Source organism: Rhinatrema bivittatum, chromosome 7 (genome assembly GCF_901001135.1).
Source record: "Rhinatrema bivittatum chromosome 7, aRhiBiv1.1, whole genome shotgun sequence".
NCBI classification, from domain to species: Eukaryota; Metazoa; Chordata; class Amphibia; order Gymnophiona; family Rhinatrematidae; genus Rhinatrema; species Rhinatrema bivittatum.
This window is the reverse complement of record NC_042621.1, coordinates 110,933,929-110,954,871: the sequence shown is the minus strand read 5'-3', so window position 1 is coordinate 110,954,871 and position 20,943 is coordinate 110,933,929. Positions and strand designations below refer to the sequence as shown.

At 43.0% G+C, this 20,943-nt stretch overlaps 2 protein-coding genes across 4 annotated transcripts in view; one reads left to right on the top strand and one right to left on the bottom strand.

Moving 5' to 3' along the window:
• Positions 1 to 20,943, top strand: part of CDH23 (cadherin related 23) — a 1,814,588-nt gene that overhangs the window by 1,529,972 nt on the left and 263,673 nt on the right. The window lies entirely within an intron of this gene.
• VSIR (V-set immunoregulatory receptor) overlaps positions 1 to 20,943 on the bottom strand; it is a 111,939-nt gene that overhangs the window by 37,838 nt on the left and 53,158 nt on the right. For both annotated transcript variants that reach the window (XM_029608941.1, XM_029608943.1), the window contains exons 2-4: positions 19,827 to 20,213; positions 13,035 to 13,091; positions 4,796 to 4,903 (exon numbers count right to left, since the gene is read on the bottom strand). In XM_029608941.1, coding sequence (XP_029464801.1) covers positions 4,796 to 4,903; positions 13,035 to 13,091; positions 19,827 to 20,213 — 552 coding nt within the window. The remainder of the gene's footprint in view (positions 1 to 4,795; positions 4,904 to 13,034; positions 13,092 to 19,826; positions 20,214 to 20,943) is intronic.

Genomic DNA, 20,943 nt, shown 5'->3' with positions numbered 1-20,943 from the left:
GACTTAATATCACTAGGATATTAAGTTGGAGGGTGTACAGAAAAGCAGTATTTTCTGCTTTTCTGTACACTTTACTCGGTTGCGCAGATATTAACGCCTGCCCTTGGGCGGTTGTTAATTTCTGAGCGTAAAATGTGTGGCTTGGCTGCACATTTTGCTTTCAGTATCCCGGAGACTAACTAATAGCCTCATCAACATGCATTTGTATGTGATGAGTGCTGTTACTTTTCAGAGGGGGTTTTAAGGCGTTGAAAACGCACGGCCAATTGCAGGTTAAACAGTGCGCTCGGCCGAGCGCGCCTTACTGTATCAGCCTACAGGTGAAGGGACATCACATCCTGCTGCACAAGGCCGTTTAGCTGAGCTCAGCAGCCCCAGGAAGACAAGCCTCTGTGCTAGGCATGGCAACCTCAGGGAGGGCCAACCCAGCTAGAAACGCAGCAGGGGGCCTAGACAAAAGCAGGAGCTTGTTTGGAACACAGTGGGTCCACAGACTGGGTACAACAAGATATTCTTAGCTGATAACCCACTGGGCTGAGCAGCAACTATAGAGGGAATTGTGGCTCAGGTATGAGGTAATGTTTATGTTCTGTTAATTAAATAAAGCTGCAGACATTTTGTTCCAAATCTTTATATCACTCACATTTCTTGGGAGAGATTCCTTTGTTCCATGTTAGTGTCTGTTTGTATACTTTTATATCTTTTACTCTGGCTACTCCTCCTGCCTTTAAAAAGCTTTTCCTCTAAATCACTGCTTTGATTGTTGGTGCCGTGCTCTTGCCTGGCTTGTATTAGTGTAATGTCTGTACTGTGTTCTGATAAGAATCAGCACGGTTGCTGCCTCCCAGTTAACCTCATAATGATGGCAATAGCAAACTTGGAGCTCTTTCAAAACTTTCAACACATATTTCTCTTTGAAAATTATCTAAGAATCAGAATTCACAAACTAATGATGGAAAAGTGGCTCACATCTGCAGCGGACACGGAACAATAATTACACCAGGGCATGAAATTTCGGGTCCAATGCACTAGCCAGAAAATGAGATTTCCTCTCCCTGAGATTAGCAGTGTTTTGAGAGTGCAGTCATCTGCTCGCCTGAAGAATACAGGAAGAGACCCATGTTGTTCAAGATATCTACATGGTAATTCCTGGCACTACCATTTGTACTGAATAATCTCAACGTTAGTAAAAACCCAGTAGTTCCCAGGTACGGCCAGCTCCTCTTCCCTATCTCTTACACCTCCCCTCCCCACTTCTGCTTTGCTCACTCTCTTTTCCCCTTCATTCTTTGCCTTTCAGTCTCGCTTCCACCTTTGTTTTCTTGGCTCTCTCCCACCCCTTGATCTGTTTCTGTCCTCTCCCTCTTCGTCTCATGCTTTCTCCCTCACCCCTTGCTCTGTCTTTCTTGTCCCCCTTTGCTTTGTCTTTCCCTCTCCCCATTTTTCACTTAATTCCCCCCCCCCTGCACTATCCCTTTGCTGTCTCTCTCCTTCCCCTTGTGCTTTGTATATTCTTCCCTCACTCCTTGCTGCTTCCAGCCTTCCATTGTGCTCTCTCTCTCTCTTCCCTCCCTTCTTGCGCTGTTTAGCATGGCACTGTGTTCCTGTTACAGCATCAGCCAGGCGCAGTAAGAAGAAAAGTCCCACCCAGGGCAGGTGGACGCATTAGACGGGGGTAGGCGATGGCCTAGGGTGCCAGAAGTGGGCAGGGCGGCAGAGTATCCAGTAAGGACAGACAAGAGGTGCAATGGGGCACGGGTGAGGCATGGAGCTGGAGGCTGTTTTCCATTTTGGGGTATGTATATCTTTGAGACGCTGGGGCCATTTTTCATGAAGAGAGAGAGAGAGAGATCACATGACATCATCACTGCCTAGGGCGGATGGACACCCTTCAACCGGCACTGGTCCCATCTCCTCCTGCAGCCTATTTTTTCTTAATACTCACACTACCATCCAGTAGGTTATGGAAGATGTGGGCATAGCAATGCTTAAGAGAAGAATTTCTTTCCTCTCCATTCGCTGGCTCATGATGTAGCGGCAGCACTGGGGAGTTTTCCATCAATAAGCTGGACTAATTAGCCATGCTATCTGGGTGACGTCATCTGGTGGCCCCACACTGGAGGCAATCCCAGTAATTGCACAACAGCAACAGTTATGCCTGTGATTCAGTGTGTATGTGTATGTGTTCAGAAGGGGACTGTGCTTCTTTAGTGGACCTTACTGCGAACTGTCTCTGTGATGGTTGAATTACAGGGGAAGGTGAATGAGGCCAGAAGAAAAACGAGGAAAAATCAAAATGTTGACTAGCTGTGAAGAGAGGCTCAAGGCACTGAAACCTTAGTTGGGAAGAGGCTTTTGGGTCAAGTAAGAAATATCCAGGAAAAAGGCTGTAAAGTGATGGTGGCCTGTGAGGGGCCTGTGAGCACAGTCTCAGCTGCATCTTTAGCCCCTCGTGAGCAGAAGCAGTGAATGGGAAGTGAGTATGGGCTGGGTCAGCTCCTCCCGGTTTGTCTATATGACTGTTTTTGCAGAAAAAATGACTCTGTGAACATGAGCTGGAAGACACCCTTCATTGTAGCCCAGTGTCTGACTTAGAAAAACATTTGTGAAGATGAGAAGAGCTCTTCTGCCGCTGCAGATAGAAAACGTCCTATTCCTGAACAGCTGAGGGACAGCTGCTGAATTGTGTGGCGCCTGGTAATCTGTGCCAAATCCATAATTGTTTCAACACCGTCATGCTCTCACCTGACTGCTTCCAAAATGAAGAAATGGAGTGATAAGGTTAATTGAAATTCAGAGTAGCAATTTAAAAAAAAAAAAAAAAAAGAAAGGAATGAATATAATTATCTGGAATGCTTGAGAACTGCTTCAAGACATCAGCTGGTCACAAACAAGGTGTTATTTTTGTGTTATAGGCTGTGCTCGGCTCATTCCACAAAGAGCTGCACTTCCTTCCTTCATGTCTTTTTCGATTTGTCTTAAGCTTCTGCTGGTGTCGTTTGGTGGATCCGCGCTCCGTGCTGTCCATTTCACGCTGTGCCCAGAGCTGCATGGCGCGCGCTGTTGAACCATAAAAACAGGGCAAGCAACTTTATTTTGTTGTCTGACTCCTGGGAAACTGGCAGAGGAATTCTCCTGGTGGGGCAGAAAGGTGCAAGGCTGAGCACTGAAAGCAGTTTTGCTAGGGTTAGAAATCATGCTCTTAAGGAAGGTTCGGTTTAAAACAAACCGCACAAGTTATACCCTTTCTGTTATTTTGCATTGACTGATATTATGGGTTCTCTGTGTCAGTGCTGCCTTTCCTAGGCTGTAAAACCCGAATGATATCCCCAAACAGTCTCTGAAAGAAACTTTTCCCGCTTTCTGACCGGTGGTCTTGCACCACTATAAGTTGGCTTTATATTCCGGCTCGATTGCACTTAATATCCTTCTACAAGAACTAAGCTATCTCTTGTTAGCCTACCTTAGAATTCCTGCTTTTGGGGGATTTCATGATCAGACCACCTTTTCCTTTTCTCTATCTGGAGTAGTCTACTCTCTTTAGGCTCCCTCCCGACGCAGTCTTTTCGAAACACAGCCCATGTCGGGGGACCGTGAAACTACTGATATGAATACTTGTAGCGGGTTGCTGACACTTGAATGGTTCACTTGCTTTGAATACAAATAAAACTGTTTGGACATTAATTGAACCTTCCATGCCCTTTCTTCTCTTATTGGTCTGATATTATTTGAAGCCACTGGTCAGACACTATGGCCTAGTTAAGGTACTTCATCTCTAAATGTGAAAGAGGAGACTTGAGTTAATATTTGATAGCAAGCCTTGGAGGTGAGCTAATGTCGTTTGTGGGAAGAAAGCATCCCAGTTAGCAATTCCATTGCTGGCTCGGTCCACCATCTCCATCCTTGCCTTACTTACCTCTGGGAATTGCTCCCCCCCTCTTAGCATGCCAATCCTACACCTTCCTCGCTCTCAGTTCCCATGTAAAGACCCTACCGTCACTTCTATAAAGCTCTCTGATCTGCCTGCCCTCTGATTACCCGACAGGCACACCTGTTCTTTCCCTTACCTGTTGCAGCACTCCTCTCCCTACTTCCTGCTCCTCATCCAATCAGGACATCAGGCATAAAATACATTTTTTTTAAAAAACAGTGCAATATACACTGCATTAGTTTCAGATATATTGTGCCTGCCAATGGTTCCATTTAGAAACTGAAAGACTGGATAGAGATTTTGAATAAATGTAAATTTAGTATTGCACCTTTTTTTTTTTTTTTTGCTATATTCTTCATCTCAGTAATTCATCCTGCTGCCTGAAACCTCAGAAATTCCTTTTTACACCTGCACCTGCTAACAGTCTCTGCATTTGCTTCTACCCTTGTTCCGTAGCTTCAATTTGCTACATGACTGAATTACATCTAAGGTTATTTCTTGAAATTCTGGGGAGGCTGCTAATGCAGCATCTTGGGTGTTAGTACTGGTGCGCCACTAATTTCACACTTCTAAGATTCTGGTACAAACTGTGATAGTGCACCAGGCATGCACGTTTTTTTCCTGCCTAAACTTTAAATCAGAAGTGGAGCTCATCGTGGATGTAAAAATGGTTCTGGATGACGGTGACAGTTTTCTGCAACGTACTCGTGGGTAAAAAAAAGGAACTGCCTGCACAATGTTTTTCGATCAAAGGACATCTTTTTTTTTTTTTTTTTAACTCTTCATGATGCTTTGTGCACGTGAGCACTTAATGCCAAGCGTGCATTACAGTGCTGAAATAAGGCCCAAGTGCATTGTACATACGTCTGTTGGTGATGGCTTTTCTCTGCTTGTAGACAAGGATCAGGATTAGTGGTAGGCAAAGGACACCGATGACGCACGCCACCACTGCCAGTGCTGCTGCCGTAGAACCTGAAAGAGACAAAATCAGCTGTGAACAGAAATGAATATAACCTTGGTCTAGCCCTATCCCTCACCTTGGCTCTTACTTTATACTTGGAATCTGCTCTTTCTGTGCACCATCCGTCGTTTCGGTTCACTGAAATTTTTAAGCGGTCTCATTTCTTTTGAAAATAAGAATAAAGATTTCAGATTTCTGGAATCAAACATTTAGGACACACATTTGTCCTTTCATTGCAAGATGGCTTTGCCGTATTGCAGCACGTTTTACCATGAGCAGAACTGCTTGATGCCTTTGGGCACCATGAATTACTGAGTTACTACATGCCACACCATATCCTGGTGATTCTTCACTTCTTGCATGTTAGTCCTGTGCACTGCTCCCTACATTTTGGGTGTTCTGTCCCATTTTTGGAAATAAAACCTTTTTTTTTTTTAGAATATATTTTATCCCTAGCCTTGTATACTCCATGCCACCCTCTTAGATCCTGCTTTTCAACAGTTTCCCCCATTTAGACTGAGTAGGCAATTCCAGGTCACCTATACGCAGCGCTGGATTTGCAACTGATGCACCAATCAGCGCCGGATTTTCAGCATCCCCTCCACCTCCACACTGACTCCCTTGCTGCTCTCCTTCTGTTGACCCAGTTTTAACTCTCTGCAGTGCAGGTACCCTTAGCTATGTGCCTATTATGTCTAATGGTAAATCTGACCCTGCTAATGTTTTTGTCAGATTTTGTTCATTAGACCTCTGTAGATATAAGCTTACAACACACAGAAAAAAGATGTAGATATTTCTGGCATTAAAACCCATGTTACTCTATCACAGTTGACATTAGGAGTTGCTCATTATCATTAATGCCATCCAAACTCCTCCTACTTGCATAGCAAGTGGTAAATAACGCATGTGTTATGGCATTATCGCATGCGTTAGGGCCTTAATGCAAAATAATAAATGACCCTCTTACTTGGCTAAGGCTGGACATGTCAGAGAAGAGTCCTAAAGTTATCCAGATAAGTTTATATGACTCTATTCAGCAGAGCGCCTAATCTGCAGCACTCCACCAAATATCCATGACAATTTATTCAGTTAACTTTAGCCAAATAAATTGTCTGCTCATTGTGCTGCTGAATATTGACCTTTACATGAAAAACACAGGAACTTTCTTGGAAAGGGATTGACTGCATGATGAAGAAATAGGACTTTGCACAGAGGGAGCTTTAGATAGTTTGGGTAATTGAGTGCATTTTGGAGGAATTAGAATGTTATGTGAGCATTCTTACAGTACATGCAGTAGCTTTGTTGATGGAAGCTATCAATACATAAAGTTTAAACTTCTTGGAGTAATAACTGGATGTGCATGTATTGCGGGGTACCCCTATAAAACATGTCAGTGTGTGCACATGATGGGGTGTCTGTGCTATGGAAGGGTCTGTTTTCTGGAATGACAGGACACATATAGGAGACAGCTTACGCAGCAAAATAAGGTCATTCTGTGGAATATCGGCTTTTGTAACTTTGAGTAACCCCAGTGTTTAGCTGAGCTCTCCCCTTTCAGGTAAACTGTACACATTTTTAGGAATGGGGATTCAAGGCAGGAGTCCAACAGGATAAAGATCATACAAGAGACTAAATGCTCAGTAGAATCTATAAGAACATAAGAAATGCCATACTGGGTCAGACCAAGGGTCCATCAAGTCCAGTCTCCTGTTTCCAATAGTGGCCAATCCAAGTCATAAGTAACTGACAAGTACCCAAATATTAGATAAATCACAAACTACTATTGCTTATTAATTATCACTAGTGGAATACCCGGCTTCATTACGGTGGAGAAGTTGATAGAAACGTGAGTTTATTTCACGCAAGTTGAAAAATAATTGTTTTGAGTGAGTGAGGGCTTTGGAGTTTATATATTTAAAATGAACATATTATTATAGAGTGAGGTTAGCAGTAATTAAAAAATGTGCAATGAATATGTGGAATGAATGTACTGTGAGTTACCTGTCATGATGTAATGATTTCTTTGTATACAACGTGTGCTGTGCGACCCTCTGGCTGCAATATGATGAGGCTATCAGCTGAGCTGACTCAAGAGCAGGCCACGTACAGCTGACCGTGCGAGAAGCAGTGGTGCCTCAAGTCAACACCAACGACCTTGAGAGTCTGGCCCTGAGATTTGTTAATAGTCATTGCAAAGCACACTCTGACCGGGAACTGCAGGCATTTAAACTGAAAGGGTACGTCTGATGGTATAAGGGGAATGCGAGGGATGAAAACTGTTTCCCCTCATCCACAACCTGTGAAAATGATTGCTACAATGACATTTCTGTGGAGGGACTTGACTTGAAGTCTGGTGCCATTGCAGAGTTTTGGTGGCTGTAGATTTCTTAGTAACATAATTGGTGCGCCGACCTTCAATATGAGATTGTGCTGAGGAATGCCTGGAGGGTTGAGACTGTGCAGGAACTCGACAGGGTAATGTACCACATTATCGACTTCGATGACCGAGTCCACAGACTTATACGTTTTTGTTTCTGAGGTGAATGCCTACAGGAGTGTGTCATTGATAGAGTTTGTCGTGTCATTTGTAGAAGTTAAAATTGCCCTCTCTCTAAACCACGATGTGTCCTTCATGTGGATGTTTTGAAGATCCAGGTATACCTTTTGTGTAAGACTTTTCAAATCTGTGACCAGGTGACATAGATTTGCCGGCAGTTTCACTTTGCTATTTTGTTCATGGAGTGTATCATCTCCTATAGCCAAAAGAAGGCATGAAAACTCTCCTGCCTTGACGTCACCTGTCAGGTGCACCCTCATGTTCACTCTCAAGGACAAGACTTTCACTGTGGGCCACAGGTAAGAGGACTTGAAAAAGGTTTTAACTTCATCGGCACGGGTCCCCCGCAGACCAACTGGCAGAGTCTGTCTGACGTCCCCGGCGAGCAGTACTGTCAACCCTCCCATGAAGCTGTTGTTATTTCAGATGTCTGGGAGCATCCTATGGAGAGCCTCAATGCTGCCTCTGTGGGCCATGGAGCACTCATCCCACACAATGAGTTTGCACTGTCGGAGTACCTGCGCCATGTTGCTCTGCTTGGAGATGTTGCACAGAGGTGTTTCAGTGTTGTTGAGATTGAGAGGAAGCTTGAAGGTAGAGTGTGCCGTCTGACCATCTTCCAGAAGCATTGCTGCAATGCCAGAAGAAGCCACAGCAATGGCAATGTTTGAGTCTCTTCGTACCCTGGCAAGCAACAGGTTGATGAGGAATGCTTTACCAGTACCTCCTGGAGCATCTAGGAAAAATATTCAGCCACTTTGACAGTGAACGCTGGTCATGACTTCATGATAGACGTTCCTCTGATTGGTATTCAGCCTTGGCTCGTTTCATCGACTGTCTTGGCCAGATTGCAGATGTTGTAAGCCAGCTCTCTGAAATAGACAGGGTTAGCTGCAGCGTGTTCGTGTTCGTGTGATGGCACAGGCAAGTAGTACTTGTGAAGAGGTTGACCTCCTATAGCCAGTACGCAATCCTGAAGGAAGGTGAGGCATTTGTTATAGATTATGGATGACCGTTCTTGGACATCGTCTTGGAGAGATTCCCTCTGCAGCTGCCTATGAATATCCTCTGAAAGACTATCTTTATGTTTTTCCCATAGTGGTAAGGGGTTTGCCATTTGACAGAACACCAACATAATAGCGAAGAGTTGACGGATCCTAGGTGGCTAATGTGAGAGTGCAGCTTCCTGGAGAGTATTGTCCCAATGCGTATCGTCTTCTAACAGACCGAGTGCTCTACGGGCAGACTGGAATGTGGGTTGTAGCACACCAGCGACAGTTTTAAGATATTGAAAGGTCGAGGGCCCTCTGACCTCATGAAGCAAGAGTCTGAGATGATAGCACTCCGAATGTTTTGGGTGCACTGTGTACACTCTGCCGAGGACTTGGTCCTTTTTTACTCCTGGGTAGCCTGGTACGTGCTGTCCCTGTTTCCTTCTAACAAATTGGTTATTTTTCCAAATGTAGTAGGCTGGAACCTCAGAGTACAGGAGCTGTTTGGCAAAATCAGCTTTTGGCAAAATCAGCGTGCAAAGATCAAAGAACTCCAAGAGGGTTGTTTGGGGAGGATTATGTACTTTTTCTATGTTGTCAGCTGTGAAGTAAATCCTCTGGCCGTTCTCCAGATAATCAGCGAGATGAATGACTGGGGAAAAACGTTCATGAATAGGGAAACAGAATATGCGCCAGGCTGCTTCAGAGCTGCTGATGTAACACCCTGTCTCATACCGTGATACCTCGTCATGTTGTTTCTCCAGGGCAAATACGGCCTGGTCACTGCCCTTGTTGATGTATTTACAGATGTACTTGATTGATTTTACAGAATTGCAAAACTCGACGTTAATATGAGCATGGAAGATTCAGGAGAATACACGGTTGTAAGGGACCACCCATCTGTTGTCTAGTTCGACTCCATTGATGGTGATGGTGTGGCCGCCATCGGAAAGAGCGTGCCATCAGTACTGGGGGTATCCGTCATCTCCTGCTGAGTTTCTTTGATGAGCAGATGTGGGTACTTCTTACTGCAGGATCCGCTTACCATGCAAGGGGAGTTTCTGTTTTGGAGTCCACACGGTCCATGAAACATCGTTGACTTAACGATTTGGTGGAGTAGTGGGTCAACTTCAGGGTCAGGAATCTCTGCAGTGATCACCTGATCAATGAGGTCTGGTTTGATCCGATCTCACAGCAGTAGGAGGATGTGGACATGGGGAAGACCTCGCTTTTGCCACTCTATCGTATACATGTAGCAAGTAGTGGAGCCGAAAAGGAGTACTCAACATTTTTTTTGGTGACCCTGACGTGACCCTGGCAGGGTGTTGCGTTCGATGGCTGGAACGAACCATTAAATGTAGGAAAGTGAGAAGCGGTTAGTTTTTCCAAGGACATGATAGGGAATGATGGAGCCAAGTTTCAGCCTTGTAGGTACTCGGAAAGTGGGAGAATTAGTGATGAGTGAGTGAGTCAGTGAGGGCTTTGGTGTTTATATATATAGATAATAGCAGTTTATGGATTTTTCCTCTAAGAACTTATCCAAATCGTTTTTAAGCCCAGTTACACTAACTGCTGTAACCACATCCTCTGGTAATGAATTCCAGAGCTTAACTGTGCGCTGAGTGAAAAAGACTTTTCTTTGAATTGTTTTAAATGAGCTACTCAGGTATCCTTTGATATCTGAGAAAGTAAATAACCGTTTTACATTAACTTGTTCAAGTTCTTTCATTATTTTGTAGACTTATATCACATCCCCCCTCAGTCATCTCTTCTCCAAACTGAACAGCCCTAACTTCTTTAGCCTTTCCTCATAGGGCAGCCATTCCATGCGCCTTATCATTTTGGTCGCCCTTCTCTGCACTTTCTCCAATGCAGCTATAGTCTTTTTGAGATGCGGTGACCAGAATTGCACACAGTATTCTATATGGGTAGAAATCACATGTGTGTTGGGTAAGAGTATAGTGAGAGGAGTATACTACTGTCCACATGCCGAAAATAATCAAACAGATGATGAAATGCTAAGAGAGATCAGGGAAGCTAACCAATTTGTCAGAGCAGTAATAATGGGAGATTTCAATTACCCAGTATTGATTGGGAAAATGTAACATCAGGACATACTAGATACATAAAGTTCCTGGATGGAATAAACGAATATTTCATGGAGCAATTGGTTCAGGAACCAACAAGAGAGGGAGCTATTTTAGATTTAATTTAGAGGAATGCAGGATTTGGCGAGAGAGGTAGTGGGGCCTCCTGTCAATAGTGATCATAACATGATCAAATTTGAGCTAATGACTGGCTGGGGGACAATATGTAAATCTACAGCTCTAACACTAAATTTTCAAAAGGGAAACTTTGATAAAATGAGGAAAATAGAAAAAACTGAAAGGTGCAGCTGCAAAAGTTAAAAGTGTACAACAGGCATGGACATTCTTTAAAAATACAATGTTGGAAGTGCAGTCCAGATGTATTCTGCGCATTAAGAAAGGTGGAAGGAAGGCAAAACGATTACCAGCATGATTAAAATGTGAGGTGAAAGACGTTATTTTAGCCAAAAAAATCCAAAAACGAAGAAGAATCCATCTGAATGAAAAAGGACAAAGCATAAGCCATTCTCAAGTTAAGTGTAAAACATTGATAAGGCAGGCTAAGAGAGAATTTGAAATAAAGCTTGCCGTAGAGGCAAAAACTCATAATAAAACTTTTTAAAATATATCCGAAGCAAGAAACCTGTGAGGGAGTCAATTGGACCATTAGATGACTGAGGGGGTTAAAGGGGCTGTTAGGGAAGATAAGGCCATTGCAGAAAGACTAAATGAATTCTTTGCTTTTGTGTTTACTAATGAGGATGTTGGGGAGATACCGATTCCAGAGATGGTTTTCAAGGGTGATGAGTCAAATGAACTAAACGAGATCACTGTGAACCTGGAAGATGTAGTAGGCCCGATTGACAAACTAAAGAGTAGCAAATCACCTGGACCGAATGGTACTCACCCCAGGGTTGTGAAGGAACTAAAAAATGAATTTCAGATCTGTTAGCTAAAATTTGTAACCAATCATTAAAATCATCCATTGTATCAAGACTGGAGGGTGGCCAATATAACCCCAATATTTAAAAAGGGCTCTAGGGGCGATCCAGGAAATTATAGACCAGTGAGCCTGACTTCAGTGCTGGGAAAAATAGTAGAAACTATTCTAAAGATCAAAATCACTGAGCATATAGAAAGATTTGGTTTAATGGAACACAATCAGCATGTATTTACTCAAGGGAAGTCTTGCCTCACAAATCTGCTTCATTTTTTGTGAAGGGATTAATAAACATGGATAAAGTTGAACCAGTAGATGTAGTTTATCTGGATTTTCAGAAGGTGTTTGACAAAGTCCCTCATGAGAGGCTTCTAAGAAAATAAAAAGTCATGGGATAGGAGGCAATGTCCTTTCGTGGATTACAAACTGGTTAAAAGAGGAAACAGTGAGTAGGATTAAATGGTCAATTTTCTCAGCAGAAAATGGTAAAAAGTGGAGTGCCTCAGGATACTTTTCAATAGACTTATAAATGATCTGGAAAGGAATGCGATGAGTGAGGTAATCAAATTTGCAGATGATATAAAATTTATTTAGCGTAGTTAAATCACAAGCGGATTGTGATAAATTGCAGGAAGACCTTGTGAGACTGGAAGATTGGGTGTCCAAATGGCAGATGAAATTTAATGTGGACAAGTGCAAGGTGATGCATATAGGGAAAAATAACCCTTGCTGTGGTTACATGATGTTGTGCTCCACATTAGGAATTACCACCCAGGAAACAGATCTAGGTGTTATAGTGGATAATGCATTGAAATCATAAGCTCAGTGTGCTGCTGTAGTTAAAAAAGCAAACAGAATGTTAGGAATTATTAGAAAGGGAATGGTAAATAAAATAGAAAATGACATATTGTTTCTGTATTGCTCAATGATGAGACAGCACCTTAAGTACCATGTACAATTCTGGTCACTTCATCTCAGAAATGATATAATTGCATGGAGAAGGTACCGATAAGGGCGACCAAAATGATAAAGGGGATCGAACAGCTCCCTTATGAGGAAAGGCTAAAGAGGTTAGGGCTGTTCAGCTTGGAGAAGATATGGCTGAGGGGGGATGTGATAGAGAGATCTAGCACAGGTAAATGTGAATCGGTTATTTACTCTTTCGGATAACAGAAGAACTAGGGCACTCCATGAAGTTAGCAAGTAGCACATTTAAAACTAATTGGAGAACATTCTTTTTCACTCAACACAAAGATAAGCTCTGGAATTTGTTGCCAGAGGATGTGGTTAGTGCAGTTAGTATAGCTAGGTTTAAAAAGGTTTGGAAAGTTCTTGGAGGAGAAGTATTAATCAAGTTGTCTTAGGAAATAGCCACTGCTATTACTGGCATCAGTAACATGGAATCTACTTAGTGTTTGGGTATTTGCCAGGTACTTGTAGCCTGGATTGGCCACTGTTGAAAACAGGATGCTGGGCTTGATGGAACTTTGGTCTGACCCAGTATGACAATTTCTTATGTTCTTATGTTTTTAAGGCAGTATAATGATAGGTCAGAAAGAAACTTACTTTCATTGTCTTTCTTGGGAGATGCTTGCAACGTGCAGTTCTGAAGCACTTTATCAGCTATAAAAATTTTTAAAAAGAAGAAATGTGTTAAATCACCAGGAATATATTTTGCATCTGCAGTGAGCAAAGGGGAAAAAAAGGCAGCAGCCCTGTATGAAGAAATCTTTTATTGCACTATAAAATATTAAGCTAAACAAAAACTTCATAAAACTCATGAATATCAAGCTTGCAACTTGTCATCAAACCAAACATACAGAAATCCTACTGATGTGTTACAGCTTACAAGATGAAAGCAACTCAACACTGCAGCAATAATACATTGAAAATTAACTTGTGCCATGGAGCTGTAGCGCTGAGATATTTTTTCCTGCATGCATGGTATTTCAGAAGGGTTCTGTGCCTGTCTGATGTACCAGTAAGCTTTGACCCTGATACTGTTGATTTCATCCTTTTTGTATTAAAAGAAGTATTTTATAATGCAATAGAGGTTGTATTTGAAATAAACCAAATCATCACAAAAATGAAGCCTGCGACCCACCTACTAGATCCCATTCCTGCAAGTACCCTGAAAATAGTAAACAGCGTAATAACTCCGATATTCAAAACCATAATAAACCATTCACTAGCTGAGGGATTAGTTCCTGATAAGGCAAAACAATCAATTAGTAAATCAATCCTAAAAAATATAAATGGCAGAATAGATGATTGGGATAATTACCAACCAATATCCAACCTGCCATTCATTGCTAAACTCCTAGAAAAAGCCGGGTTATCACAGAGAACCAGCTAGAAGACAACAATATAATATACCCAAACCAATTCAGATTCAGAAGAAATCGCTCAACAGAAATCCTTCTTATTTCCTTAGCCAACCTTGTACTACAAGGGTTTGACAACAATGAATCATATATCCTGGTACTAATTGATCTAACAGCAGCATTTGATACAGTTGATCATTCCCTGCCACCAGCTAAGAGAAATTGGAATAGACGGAAATGTCAACAAAAGATTCTCTTCCTTCCTAAAAGATAGGACATTCTAAGTTGAACTGGGTAATCATATTTCTGACACCTTTCCAATCAATACAGGTGTCCCCTAAGGTTCAGCAACATCTATTTGCTGCCTGTATGCATATCACTAGCAAATCTAGGAATCAACTTCTTCCTATATGCAGATGATATACAATTCTATATCCCTTTCGACAAAACATTTGAAAAAAACCTCATCTCTCTGTCAACTAAATGAAGGCCATACAACAAAAACTTTCTCAATTAAAACTAACTCTAAACCCCCCCAAAAAAATGAAATTGTGTGTTTAAGGAGAGATAACACAAAAATAAAACCACGAGCTCTGGACCTAGGAATTATTAATATTACTCCTTCAGATCAAGTACGAGACCTAGGAATTCAGATCGATGAGAACTTCACAATGAAAAAGCATATAAACAAATTAATCAAAACAGAATACGCCACACTGAGAATATTACATCGGCTGAAACCATTGCTAACAATACAGGACTTCTGCACTGTCTAACAAACACTCATATTCTCAAACTTGGAGTACAGCAACTCCCTATTACTAGGCCTACCCTCAGGCCTTTTAAAACTTCTACAGTTACTTCAAAATGATTCTGCTAGGCTCTTACTAGGGACAATGAAATTCGAACACATCACCTCGTCACTGATAGCACAACACTGGCTTCCTGTACAATTCAAAAGCCATTATAAAGTATTAACTCTAATTTTCAACATCATCAACAATATTAACCCATATTTATTAGGAGTGACACTTCAAATTTACACACTACAGAGAGCCCTAAGATCACAAAACAAAGGACTTCTAATGGTGCCTTCTACTCGGAACACACACACACACAACGCAAAAAAGAGACTGAATGTTCTCCATAACAGGCCCCAAGTTGTGGAACTCTCTTCCAGAGTCATTACGTCAGATAACGGAAAGAAGAGTTTTAAACAAGAACTGAAAACATAGCTCTTTAGAAAATCATACAATTTAACGTAAAATACCAATATGCTGATAATTTCAACATCAGTACCAGAAATAATTTTAGTGGAGAGTGCAATAAGTAATGAACAATGTAAAATGTATGTTAGTAGAACTGGAACCTGTATTTACCATTGGGTTGACCAAAAATGGACAAATACGAACTAGATTACTTCATACGATTGTGATGTCCTAGAATATGTATGAATATAAACCAGAATAAGTATGTATTGCAGTGTAAACCTAGAATGTGAATGTTAACACACACAGTATGTGATTATTGACCAAGAATATGAATTCTGATGTTGTAAATCGTTGTGATCTTCATTTGGAACTACGGTATATAAAATGCCTAAATAAATAAATGTATTATCATGGGGCTATTGAAACAGAGCCAGAGGGAGAGCAGAATGCTCAGGGCTTTGACGACATTTGATAGTGCCATGATGCTCGATGGCATCTATGGTGCAGAAGGGCTCTCTCCTGCAGCCAGGGCACTCCATGGCAAGCATGGTACTCAATGACACCCACAATCGATGGCCCTTACAGCATCAAGGGAGGCCACGCATTTCGATGGCATCAAGGGCACCACGGCACGTCAAGGGTGACACAGTCCTGACATCGACGCGACACACCAGTGGTCCACTGGCACAGAGGTGCATGGGCAACCAATACCAGGCATGGCAGCAAAGGTGCAGCAGCCACTCTGCCTGCCCAGGTTTCTGCTCACCCTGTCTCACAAGGAAACTGCACTGCCATCACTGGCAAGCAGGACGGGAGGCTACATCGCCCAGGACTCCTGCCTTTGGAGACTAGTTCCTTAGAATATGGGGAGGATGAGCTCTCCCTCCCCCCCCCCCCCCCCCCCAGGAACGGTGCGGTCCTTGATCCCTTCACTGTCCAAACCCCTATTGATGCCGAGTGATCTGCAAAACATGGAACTCCTGCCTGGGTAGAACTCAGGAGAGTGTCCAGGCTCAGTGGCCTACACGGATCACACACTCGGACTGCATTCTCTCAGTCCTGCCAACACCAGACAAAGACGCAAAAACAGACACAGAAGGAGACGACACAGAAACTAAACTACAGGTGCAGTATTTATGCACCTGCCAGGCTGCACAGTGACTAAGGCTCGCCATACAGCTGGCAGAGAGTTGAAAGGAAGAGAAAAAGAACAAGAAGAACTAAAAATAAAACTACCTTAAGGTAAAAGAAATAGAAAAACAGCTGCAGCTTCAGAAAAAAAAATTGCAACAAAAACTGAGGAGAGAGCAAAGCTGAATACTGTGACCACACAACTCTGTGAAAACAAAGAGACTGAGGGACTCTGTCTAGGGGACCAGGGTGATAACTACAGCTGCACATACTCAGTAGAGCATGTTTGAAAACTCTAAAATCTTTGAGATCAAAGTTCTGGGCCGGGCTCCATCAGATGATGTCACCCATGTGGGAGGACTAACATCCTGCTTGTCTTCAGAGAATCGCAAATCTGCGTTTTCCTCAGGTTAAAGCATTTTACTGAGAGGTAAATGCGCAAAAATGTGTTATCATACCTTGGTAACTAGGCCTCTTAGTATTCACAGCTTGAATGCACAAATAATATATTTGTCATTTTTGGGTGGGGCCATGGAATTGCACTTGAGGAATCCCTCCATCCCTGAGATCAGCTCTGCAAACTTGGGGCTGATGTACTTAAGTGTTGCTTCCATTTTGTATCTGTGAGAAAAATGCTTAGTACAGAAGCCCATATAGCCATTTTGTCTATTAATGGTAGCCATGAGGGCTCACATTATAGCCAAGGGCCCCCTTTCATCACAGTTCCTTGCGGCAGCTCTGCGCTAGATTATGTTGCAATGTTGGCGAATTCTGTGGCAATTCCTTGGTACAGTAACAGAATTTCCTATAATTTACATTTAATTTGCAAATATATGATCCTTTAAAAAAATAAAATAGTTTTCCAACCTTTCTAGTAGGTGCCTGGATACGTTTTGTTCTTTTTTTCATTCTTGCTGCACTTTCTCAATTTGTTTTTGCCTTTTTCTTTCATTTGTCCCATTTCTGATCTCCTCTTGTACTGCGCCCTCGCTGTCACTGCTGTCTGGTTTGGTTACTCACAAACAGGCCCCAGGGTATCTCCCCCTTCTTCCCTCTTGCACCCCCCACCAGAGAACGCTGATCCTCCCAAAAGGCCCTTCTATCCCCTCACCCCTTCCACAAAACTGGCACGCACAAGACTGCAGGCTTTCAGCTGCTGTGCACCTAGAATCTGGAACCAGGGTCACAGCGCTAACTCGCCTTCCGGAGAAAAAAGCAAAAGCACGGCTCTGCCCCAGTCTGTTTCTTAGAAAAGAATGATTGTTCCTGGACATTTATGCAATGTTGACTGCACAGGATCCCGCAACTGATGATACTGCTGATGTACCTGCTAGTCCAGTATAAGTTGATCGTAATCCGCTTTGAAAGCATTTTTGTTAAAAAGCGGAATATTAAACATTTGTAAATAAAGGTGCCTCTTCTTTTATCTACAAACAACCGAGCCGTGGCCAGCATTCAAACTGGTTATATATAAATCCAACACAAATGCTGGTAGTGAGTAATACAGTCCCAAACACTTCATTCAGGTATATAAGTATTTAGTTTCATTTATTCAGAAATTGGCAACTCCATTGTTATAAAGCATAGTTTTTCATGCACACGGGGTCCCCCGACACGGTCCCGTGTTTCGCCAGCGGCTGCGTCGGGAGGGATGCCGCTGGCATCAGATTTTCTATCAACACGCTCAAGTGGCATACAGATGGGCACTCACAGTCCCTGTGGTAACTGCTCGGTATGTAAACACACAACCACTCTCTCCCAATTTACTGATCCCCTTACTACAAAATGCTATACCCTGCGTCAAAACTCAGATTGTGCCTCCGTAGGCGTAGTATACATCATCCGTTGTCCCTGTGACATGTTATACGTAGGTAAAACTAAAAGACAGATTCGGACCCGAGTGATTGAACATAGATCAAATATAAAACATTCCCGCAACTTGGCCCCTCTAGTTGATCATTGGTTAACACACTCTCACACAATATCTGACTTGTTCTTTTTTGTCTTAGAAATTGTTACACCCTCAATGCGGGGTGGTGACTTTGACACTTTATTGACACGTTGTGAACAAAGGTGGATACATCGTTTAGATAGTGTGACACCGAAGGGCCTCAACAAAGAAATCGAATGGTTTCATTTCACATGATTTTGATAGGCTGCAGCTGTCACATCTCCTTCTGTGATTGGTTGGCTTTTCCTCTTCTCTGATTGGTTTGCAAAATCTGGTTGGCGCGAGTTTTGACAGCTTTTAAGCTGGTTCGGAACTTTGCTTGAATGCACTCCATGCCAGGAACTTAAGAACTCCGTCTAAAGGTAAAATGTATGCGTGCACTAATTTGTACTGTTTCTGTACCATTACCATTTCTTATACAGTCCTTTGTAATTTATTTTTAGAATTTCCTGTTTAAGTTTATGGGCATCCCTCCCGACGCAGCCGCTGGCGAAACACGGGACCGTGTCGGGGGACCCCGTGTGCATGAAAAACTATGCTTTATAACAATGGAGTTGCCAATTTCTGAATAAATGAAACTAAATACTTATATACCTGAATGAAGTGTTTGGGACTGTATTACTCTTCTTTTATCTGCCACACATCCAAACTCTCTCCTTTTCCTCCCTCCCTCCATCCCTTCCAGAGTGCCTTCCTCCCCTTGCCTCTCCTTTGTGTGGTCTCTCCTTCATTCTACTCTCCCTTCAGTCTCTCACCCCTACTTCCCCTCCCAGCAGCCTCTCACCCTTCCCTTCTCATCAGCTCTCCAACTTCTCCCTTCCCTCCCTTTCCAAAGCCTCGTAGCTTCTCACCCAGTTTAATTTAGGTCTACAGAACCCCCCCCCCCCCCCTTCCTCCACTGCCTCTGCTCTGGACAACTGCCGCCTCTCTCCTGCCTTGAACACTGCGGGGCTCAGTTTTATTGTGAGCCCTACAGCAGCTGCTGCGGAGCCAGCTCTGCAGCACCGGCCGAGAAAGGACAGTCACCGCAGCACTGGCCTCCGTGGTGGCCGCACCGGGTCACCCCTGCCGCAGGGCCAGCGGAGCGTGGGCGAGCAGGATTCCACAGGCAAATGCCCATGCCTGGAGGCGAATTGCACGGCAGTTGATGCAGCTGTGAAATCGGAGCAAAATGAGGGGGCCGTGAATTTATTTCATTCCAGCATGAAGTACTGAAATGATTGCCTTCTCGTTCTTGTTCATATGGCCTCCTTTGACGTGGGGATTCCTGGGGGCATCGGACAAGCAACATGACATAAACAAAATGTGATGATTTCATTGGATTTCTATTAAAGTGAGACATGGTGCGACATCAGTGTTGAAATGCACTCTTTGTGTTATTTGCATTGTGCATCGCAGGGTGCATTGTGAAAAAGTCACTGAGTGGAGATTTAGCCAGCTATAACATATTCAGTTAAGGTTAAGTGCATTTTTCAACTGCAAAGTAACCGGCTGGATTTAAGCCAGCCGTCCCAAAGTCTATATACATTATTTTCTTATTGCACTCACAATATGTTTCCCCTCAGGAATGCCTCCCCTCTATCCAAATAACAGTACATGCACTGTGGCATCCTGTGCAGATATGTAGCCACATTAAGTGAGGATGGTTTCCAGACCACCAGTTTATCTGATTAAAGCGCTGTCAACCATGTAAATGGCTTCCAACATTCTCCGTGAGCCTAGGTTGCCAAGATGTGCTTACCTGCTATCACCCGCAATTCCATGAAGCTGTGGGCCTCCTGCTGCAGCTTGTGGTCCTTCATTTCCACCATCCGACAGCAGTAGCCTCCACTGTCGGCGTGGGAGAGGTTGCGTAGAATGACTTGGAACAAGCCATGGTGGTCTGAAGTTTTCTCCACGCCGTGGTGTGTGTCTCGCCTCGAATGCAACTCTGCCTCACTGACGTTGCGAATGTGTCTCTTCTCAGGACAGGCTGGGTGTCCATGTGTGCTGAAGTGCCAGACATCGTGCAGCTTATCATGACTGTCCAACACCTTCCCAGAAATTCTGCATGACAAGGTGACGTTCTGTCCTTCGGGGCAGGTGTAGAGAGTGTATGGCGCAGAGACCTGGAAAGCTTTTGTTTGACCTAAATGTAGGAAAGTAAAAAAACAAATCAAAGCATTACTGGAAATGGTTACATCGATAGCAGAATTGCATCTGATAGCAATCTTGGAAAGCAGAGGGTAGGCCAGGGAGCGGCTCTCTGAGAGGCCTATGCAGAAAGGTGCATTCAGCAGAACGCACAGTTTTACCCACATTTGGGTGAGCATTTTCTGCAGGTAAACCTTACTGCTGATGCAGCAAGGAGTTTTACCTGCAGAAAATGTGTGGGTAAACTGGGCCTTGCTCTTAGTGCCCTTGTATGGAAATCCCATGCAAATGAGGGCATTCGCTATTCCCTCCCAATGCAGAGAAGTGCGCTGAAACAGCTACAAGTTTTCTAGTGCTGGAAAATTAACCCCAGGTCAGAATTGGAGTTAAATTTAAAAAACACTCTGCACCTTGCATAAATTGATGCAGAGTGAGCATGTGGACTGGCTAAATGCAGCCATTATTTATTTATTTATTTAAGTATTTTTATATACTGCGGCTCGTTGGCAAACATCACCTTGGTTTACAATGAACATTAAGTGAGCAACAGGCTTTACAATCCAACATATTTAAGAAAGGATACAATAGCTGATAACATTCAAATTATAGTATAATAAAAAACCAAACTAGAATTAGCTAGGGCGTATAGTACTGGGGATCAACTTAAAGGAACATTATTAACGGTACAGAAATTTTTTAGGCTCCATGTGCCCCAAAGAAATTTA